This window comes from Grammomys surdaster, unplaced genomic scaffold, assembly GCF_004785775.1.
Source record: "Grammomys surdaster isolate TR1022 unplaced genomic scaffold, NIH_TR_1.0 125834, whole genome shotgun sequence".
Taxonomy (NCBI): Eukaryota; Metazoa; Chordata; class Mammalia; order Rodentia; family Muridae; genus Grammomys; species Grammomys surdaster.
The window spans coordinates 2,716,067-2,724,894 of record NW_021620662.1 but is presented as its reverse complement, the minus strand read 5'-3'; the positions used below and the strand labels follow the sequence as shown (position 1 = coordinate 2,724,894).

General features: G+C 45.0%; 1 protein-coding gene across 1 annotated transcript in view; it reads left to right on the top strand.

Moving 5' to 3' along the window:
* Positions 1-761: 761 nt before the first annotated feature.
* Positions 762-8,828, top strand: part of Rnf175 (ring finger protein 175) — a 37,773-nt gene continuing 29,706 nt past the window's right edge. The window contains 1 exon segment of the mRNA XM_028789512.1: positions 762-829. Within this exon segment, the coding sequence (XP_028645345.1) occupies positions 762-829 (68 nt within the window).

The window sequence follows — 8,828 nt, the reverse complement described above, 5'->3', positions numbered from 1 at the left end:
CTTTGAAAGTACTGACGGTGGAGGAACAGTGCGCCCAGGAAACAAGATCTGAGGTTCAAGAAGGGTCTAAGCTCATCATGTGGGCTGCCAACCAGACTCTGTTCTTCTAATGGACCCGCTCTTCCGGTCTTCTGCTCTTCCTTCCTCTTTCTTCTGTCCCCTCCTCCTCCTCTCCCTCCCCCTTCTGCTTTCATCTCTCCACCTCTCTTCCTTCCTCTCTTTCCTCCTCCTCTCCTACTCTTCTATCTTCCTGTCTTTGTCCTCCTCCTCCCCTTTTCCCTCCTCAGCCCTTCTTCCTTCCTCATGCCCTCCGGTCGCCCTCCTCCCTTGCCTTCTCCTCTCCACATCATTCTCCCTCTCCTCCCTCTCTCTCTCTCTCTCTCTCTCTCTCTCTCTCTCTCTCTCTCTCTCTCTCTCTCTCTCTCTCTCTCTCTCTCTCCCCCCCCCCATCCCTGCCCCTTGACTGCTCTAATCCATTTGTTCTGAACTCCCCACACCTCTTCCTACCTGTTCAGGACCCTCCTCCAGCCCAGTCACCTCTGGTTCCAGCAGAGAGTACGGGGCAGGGCAGGGGAGGGCTTAGGACGCTCCATCATCTAGGAGGACCCCGCAGAACGCGCCCCTGCAGCGCGTCCTTAGGCTGAGGGGTCGCGCACCGCGTTACGCAGCCACAGCCAGACCGCTAGCCCCGCCACTGCCATCTCAGCTCCCACGCGGACTCTGCCACACGCTCCCCGCGGGGAACCGGCGCGCGGACGATCATGGCGGGGTGCAGAGCGGCGGCCGTACTGGAGGCAACCCTGCAGCTCGAGCGGGTACCAGCGAGCGGGTACCGGCGAGGTGTGGGCCAGGGACCCCGCTAGGGTCCTGAGGATGTGGCCCTGCAAGCGCTAGTCAAGGTCTGGTGTCCAAGACTCCGCCTACATGGGTGTAAGCCGGCCCCCAATGGCGGCAGGGTCTCGGGACCTTCTGGAAAATGTTCCCTTACTCTTTCCTCCTTTTTTCCTGGCTTTCTTACGTCTTTCTATCCTCTCTCCCGGGCTGTTCCCGATCGGTTCCCACCAACTCCCACTGGCTCAGGGTAAAGGCCCTGATACTGAAGGAGAATAGAGCCATTGTACTTCCAACTTCTCCTTCGGCCTTGAGGGAATCCATCTAAGTTCTGAATTACTGTATGTCTCCTTAAAGAGGACCTTGCTGGGCTCTGCCACGAAGTTCTGACTCAAACCTACGTAGTGAGGACTAGTTATGAGTTAGCTTGTCTACCTCCAGGGAGTTGATGATGCTGGGATGCTTTGAAGTTCCGCCGGGCTATTTCTTGCCTCCTATTGGTGGGAATTGAAAATTCAGTCTAATTTTTCTGTTTGCTCATGGGACAGTTCTTCTGCTCTGACCCACACTGGAACTATGTGTACAGGCTAGATATTGATACCATCAGAGGCGGGCTTTTCTTCTGGAGCCTGAATCCTTAAAATAAAGACAAAAGTATCCCACAGAGAGTGGAAGACAGCCGCAAAGGACTGCCCCTGATGTAGGGAAGAGAACAGGAGGGGCTAGGGGCGTGGCAGGAGGGTGGTCCTTTGACCTGGTCTTAGAGGACTAAGGCTGCTTTCAATTAGACCTCACAGAGCTGGAGACATAAAGAAAGACTGTAGCAGCTACTGACAAGGCTAGATATGGTAACACCTCACCGCGCTAAACCTCACCCCATTTTCTTTCCCTATATCACCTTTAGCATGTCGGCTTGTGTGTTTGTTTGCCTGAGAATCTCCATTAGCATCAAAGGTTCAGGAGAGCTGGCTCCTGGTAATATTTGATAGCTGCTGGCTTCTTAGTATCCAGAACTGAGTCTAGCAAATGTCGAGCCCTCCATATACACTTGTTAAGTGAATAAGTCACTGACCAAATGAACGATAGTATCAAACAGCATGGTCTAGTACCTCAGCCCCCAGCCCTCCTTCCTAGGCAAACACCAACCACAGGCTCTGTAGTCTAGTGAGCTGGTTTAAACACCTTTTGTACACGTGAGACTTCTCAAATCTCCCAAGTGATTTCAAACAATTTTTAAAAGCAAGAAAGAAACTTGTGCAGAAAGAGGGGTTCATAACTCTTTCTTTCAAGAACTTCAGCTGATGCAACCCAATATTCCTTTGTCTGTTTGGTTTTGTGTTTTTTATGCCCTATGGTATGAGTTTCTTAACATGGACTCAACATGTGCTCAGTAGTTTCTGAGTTCATTGTTCTGACTTTGCCACTTGGAAAGATGTCAGAGTGTATTGACTGTTCAACAGACCTAGAATTTCCTAGCATGTGGGCCTTGGGGGATTATCTCGATTATGTCAACTGATATGAGAAGCCTCATATGAATTATGGGAGGAACCATTCCCTGTGCAGGGGACCCTGGACTGTATAAAGTGGAGAAAACCAACACCTTCTGTTGGTTTCTGGCTGTGGATGTGATGTGACCAGCTGCTTCAAACCCCTGCTGCCTTCTCTTCCCCCACTATGATGGGCTCTGAACTGTGGCTAACAAAACCCTTTCATGTTTAAGTTGCTCTTTAAAAAAAGTAGCATCTCTCCCAACTTGTCGATTGAGTGTGCAGTGTGCCATATAAAGATATTCTATGTAACTGTTTGAAGCATACTTTCTCTGAATGTGCCTTGGAACCTTTTCTATGTCATGATTTATGTGCTTCTAAAGGGATCATACTTAAATTTTGAGGGAGAAGAGATCCCTGGGAATGGGGCAGGCTTTGGACTCTCTTTCTCTATCTTGCCTTCAGGACTTTCGTGGCCATCCCAGCTCAAGGGTGACAAGGCCTTCCTCCCATTGCTCATTCTCTATGTCAGGTTCTGTTTATTTTCTTCATAGTGCTTGCTGGATCGGGCACTTATTTCGATGGCCTCTTTGCAGTCATTCATTTCCTCTGTAATGCAGGACATTTGTCTGCCTTCTTCGAGCAGTGTATGCCATCTCATAACCCAGCACCTAACACAGTCAAGACTTAGTTGCTGAAAGGAGGAATCAATAAATGAGAAGATAGTCAACAGTCATAAGGGGCGGAAAGGAGTGGACATGTGTCTGTGGTAATACTCAGAAGTAGGGTCAGCAAGATGGTAGAATCTAGAATGGGGCTCTGGGTTCTGGCTTTCAGCTGTTAGATAGACGTTAGATAGGTGGGACCTGGGTCTATGGTGCAAAATTGCAGACAGTGCACTAGGTGTCTGAAGGGGAGGGGAGTAGGTAGAGTCCTCACAGAGTCAGGTTGGTTCACCGTAGGAGTAACAGGTGAGTAGAGGTTTGTATGAAGCAGTGAGAAGACACTGAAGCTCACATGTGAGATTTGGCAGGCTACAGAAAAGGTGAGAGGTAGATTCAAACAAGCAATGAAAGAGAGAAAGATGAGATCTGGTGATGGATCCGACAGAAGGAACAGAGATAGGGAGTGGAAACAAATCCCCAGGTAGCATTATTCACGTAGAAGATGTTTCATGGAGACACATACAAAAGGAGAGCCCCTGTCCCAAAATACACTCCCTCCTGGGGGAGGTTTGTGATCTTATTGTGAGCATGCTGGGTGTCTTGGTCATCTGGATGTATTTTTATAAGAGTGCACGTCCTACATAAACGGGGCTGTATTAGGAACAGTTATTCTTGACATTTGCTTTCCTCTCAGTATCTCAGTCTGCGTTATCCTTTTAAAGACCCTACAGACTTCAAAGGAAAGAGAAATGTGGATATTTCCATCTACTTGGTATTTCAAAAGGAGTAACTTTCAGGCTTTGGCAACTTTCTTGTGTAATTTAAGTTTACTGTCATCTACTACACACTGTTATTTGGATGTGAGCCCTCCGGGGCAAATTCTCTAGTATTCTTATATTTTCTGTCCTATGTAAGAGTCTTTAAATTCTTTCAGAGAGTTTCTTATTTTACATCCGGTCTTTCCATTCAGTCGTATGTCTGTCACTTTATCTTACTCTGTTTATGTGTTTATGGCATTCTTGTCATTATGGGTGCAGAATCTTCTGTCCCAAACAGCTTTGAGCTTTAACTGTCCACCTATCCACACACTACAAGTCTTTGGATGCTCTCTTGCAGCAGAGAACACAGGCAGCAGACTTGCTGGTAGCTGACTTGCAGGGTGAACGAGAACTGTCCACAGCTGTAGGTCCTTTCTCCAGGGTTAGATTGCTTCCACAGAATGGAACCTTCTCATCTTCCAGGCATGGTGTGTATCAGGTCACCAACACTTTGAGTCACATGGGCAGGTCTGTGTCCACTAAGCCAAGGCTAATAACACAATAGAAGCCCACATGCCAAGCCCCTAATTACTATAGTCTGTCTATCCACTCCAGATCTATACAGCCTGCTAGGCTTGGAAGCTGGAGAGGCTCTGTTCTTCCTATTGTGCCAACATAAGGGCCTTTGATTGACTCTTAGCTGAACCTGCTGTTATCAATCCCAGGTGTGCTGCTGCCCCAGAAGTCCTCTGGCTCCTCGGTCATACCCAGTCACCACAAGGGTGTTGGCATGGGCAGCTGGCTTTGTGCCTTCCTGTGTTGACCTGCCTCAGTCTCCTGCCTCCACGTCATTTTCCCAGAGTGCATCTGCTTCCCAATCCTGCAACTGTTGCTTGGCTCACCTTCTCCTGTTTGGAGACCCATGCCAGTCTGTCCTTCTGATGTCATCCCAGCCCTGTGTGAGGGAGAGGAGTCATCTACATACATATGACTTGGCATGTTTCACTGGAAATTTTTGTTTTTACTTCATTCTCTTATTTAAAAAAAAACATGGTTATTATTGATGAGTTTGACCATCTTTACACAAATATATTGGCCATTTGTGTTTCTCTTGTGAATCTCTCGTTCACATACTCCATCCTTTGCAATCGTGTACCCTTTTAAAACACACACTTCACAGCTCTTTTCACATCTAGGTTTTTGACTTTCTGCCTGTCAGACTGGCTGTCATTTCCCAGTTTGTCCTTCAGTATAGGCAGCTGTAATAGATTTGATTCTTATGTGCTCAGCATCTGTCAGCTGCTTTGTTCTTATCATCCTTCTAAATGTCTCTTCTAGGCTCTGTGTCATCCTTCTAAATGTCTCATCCACCACAAGATGTATAAAAAATAGTTATTCACATTTTCTTCTAAGGCTTTTAAGAGGTTTATCTTTACATTTAAACATGTGAAACATATGGGGTTTATTGTGAAATACAGAATGACTATAGATGGATCCAACTTACTTTTCTCCCAAGACCTCTCCACTTGCCCAGCACCATTTATTGAACAATTTCCTCTTTTCCCAGAACTGATTCTAAGTGGCTCCTGTATCAGATACACTTCGGCCAACCCCTAGACCTCTCAGTTTCCTCCTATCTTCCGATCTCTAGGCCGGTACAGTTTTCAGGTGGTCTCTAAGGACGTATCATGGATTCCAGAGTCCAGTCCTCCACCTCAGTCTTTTTGTATGCTCATCTTTCCAGATGAATTTCAGTGTCAATATCATTTCCAGAATCTTAGGACCTTGAATAGGTTTACCAAATAATATCTCTGAAAATACAGCCTCAAAAGTAGTCCCTGATGGAATGATAGAAGTTGTATTACTGAGGACTGTAACAATTTTTATAAAGTATTTGCAAGATTATTATTGTTATATCACTATTACCTCTTGTTAGGAAATATTTTAAATCTCATATTACCTAAGGAAGTCACCACTGGTAGTTAACAGAAAATGTCTTAGGTACAATTCTACACCTTCAACTTTTCTAGGCTTCAGAAGAATAATTTTATCACTCTCTTTTTAAAATGTGACAGAAAACATAGGACATATGAAGACAGTTATGCCCAGGACTCTATTACTAGAAAAAGGCAAATAGATTGTTCACCCTATTGATACTCAGTTTCCTATTTGAATCTAATTTTAACATTAAGCACCATTAACCTAAAGATCTCTAACAGCTAAAGAAGGAGAGTCTTGGGGCTTGTTTACAATTTCAATGGGTGAGTCCCTGGCCATCATAGCTGGAAGCATGGTGGCATGTAGCCAGGCCAGGGGAGCAGTAGCTAAGATCTCACTTCTGATCTGTGTGCTACAGGCAGAGAATGATAGACTGGGCCTGGCATAGGCTTTTGAAATCCCAAAGGCCATCCCCAGTTACACAAGGCTACACTTAACTTCACCAAAGTCACACCTCCTAATGTTTCATAAATAGTTTGGCCACCAAACATACTAACATGAGCCTATAGGGACATTCTCATTAAAACCACCACACATAGGTACTGCTATTATTTGAGAGTTCCTATGTTCCTAGAATTTGCCACCTAAGCCCAGCTGCTGTGACCTCCATCGAGGCCCCACCTTGGAAGCCATGGGATGGATAGACATCAGTGTCTACTGCTGCACCAACCACTTCTTGTTTCCTGGCATCATTCAGGAAAGCATTGCACAAGCCTATCTAAGAAACGTGAGAGAGTTACCCAGAGCCTTGCTTCCTCTTCTCCTCATGCCCCTCACAGAAGCACACACTCAGATAGTCTGTTTGAGCTGGAAATCCTCAACTGAACCATATCAGAATTGCTTACACCGTTTGAAGAAAATGTAATCTGGCTGATACTAGATCTGTATAGCTAAGGTTCTGTCTGCCTTCCCTTTGCTGTCTCTGGGGATTTAAGCTTTCGCGAGGTGTCTTTTAACACTGATTAGCCTAGGAAATAAGCTGTTGTAAGGTTATGTTTTCCTATTGATTGGTTAGAAGGCTTTAGTTCATTGAAGGCAGTCTTTGGTGGATCCTATTCTGAGAATGTCTATGCTCAGCAGTTCAACTGCAAGGATCTGGGCTCTGCTTAGTAATGCCTCCTTACCTGGAAGTCAGAGCAATACTCCAAACAAATACAACTGCTAGTCAGCTCTGACTCTAAAGCCTTGAACTTGGAGCTGGTGTTTGCTCATTGGCATCAGCCCAGACACTGTCCACCAGATGGATTTTAGGCATACTGGATTTACAAGCCATATCCCTGGAGCTAAAGGGGCATTGCCCATGGAAGGCCACTCTACAATCTTGACTGATTTGCCAAAACAAAAGTAGAGGAATGGAGACACATCTGGTTTTCTGACCTAAGCAAAGAATCCAATATTTATTAGTAGTGACCCCGATTGCTGGTGTCTTGCTGTGTTTTCTGTTTATTTGTTTGTTTTGTTTTTATTCTGTAAGCAAGTTATTTTATAATTACTTTCATCCTAAATGATTCCAGTGGTAGAGACTGTGACTCTTTTTTTTCTAGTTTGTATTTCTCATGTAATGTTTTAAAATACATGTTGAGAGAATAAAGCGATTTTAGTGTGTCTTTTTATGTTCTCCAGCTCTCTACAGATGATGCATGGAAGTAAGTTATTAGTATTTTTATTACTGTTTTTATTAGCAACAAGATTCTCTTCTTAACAGTTTGAGAGACTGAATGGAGTCATCCTTGTATTTGTAGATGCCCTAAGATAGAGGGGGTAAGATAGCATGTGCGTATGTAATGCTGATACTTTAGACCCAGAGAGTGTGGGGTTTATGTGCCTCCTGCAATGTGATCCATGCAGTACCACCAAGTTAGATTTCTGTCTTCTTAGAAATGTGGCTCGATGAAGTCCCGTTTATTTTAGGCACATGAGACATCTGGTTTTCTTTAAGTGCTGTTTTCTGTGTTTGGGGACCCACAGTGGGGCCATTGGGTACAGTGAGCACCACATGAAAGAAATAAAAATGAAAGCCCCTCCCTTCTTGCATTATGGTAATCAATTATGGATGTATTCCTATTCAAAATAGGAGATACTTATTACACGTATATACTAATTTATGCTCTTCAAAGTACTTCCATATAGGTTAAGCCACTTGAGATGAATTTTCATCACATATATACGGGCGTGTGTGGCAGGATGTTTATGTGCATGTGTGAGCGGGCTCTCTCTCTCTCTCTCTCTCTCACACACACACACACACACACACACACACACACACACAATGGATTGCTATCATGAGGCAGGTGTGGTTTTCTATCTATTGAAATCCCATTTTAGACTGATGATGAATCCACACATCCACCCACATGGACTATGTGGAAAGTCCAGTCATTTCACATAATATTTCATGCTCATTTTGGATTTAGGTCTGTAAAAGATATAAATTCTTAGACTCTGTCATTTCTTTTTCTTTGCTTCTACTTCTTACAGGGAGTGAGTGAGTGTATTTCTTATAGGCTTTTAAAAAATAGTTCTCATCTTCTGAGATCAGCTTCTCACAGATCCACTAACCTTATTTATGGGACTTCCCCGATGTGACTCCAGCATCTTCACTTGATAAATGAAGGGTTCTAATTCATCCCTGTCCCTTCTGTACTGACCCCCTGAGTCCATCTCCAAGCAGGACCCCACAAGACATGATTATCTCAGAAAGCTCATTTCTTTGCCTTCTCCAGCAGGGGGCACCCCTGGGGTTTGGATAGGGCTCTTTTCTGAAGTGCTGGATACTTCCAAGCCCTGTAGAAATGCTGGGAAAGGAGAGACCCTAAGTGGCCAGCATATCCAACAAGAACCTTTACAAGGTCACGGGCTTCTGACTGCAACAGTAGCTAACTGCACTTGCTCGTGGTAACCAGCCAGAAGTGGAAAAGTTTCCTCAGAAGTCTGTGACTAAGGATGCCCCAGTGCAACTGAAATCACACTCTCTTAGAGTGACACTTCACTCCTCTCTTCTGTTTGAATTCTCTCTCTCCCTCCTCCCTCTCCCTCTCCCTCTCCCTCTCCCTCTCCCTCTCCCTCTCCCTCTCCCTCTCTGTCTCCCT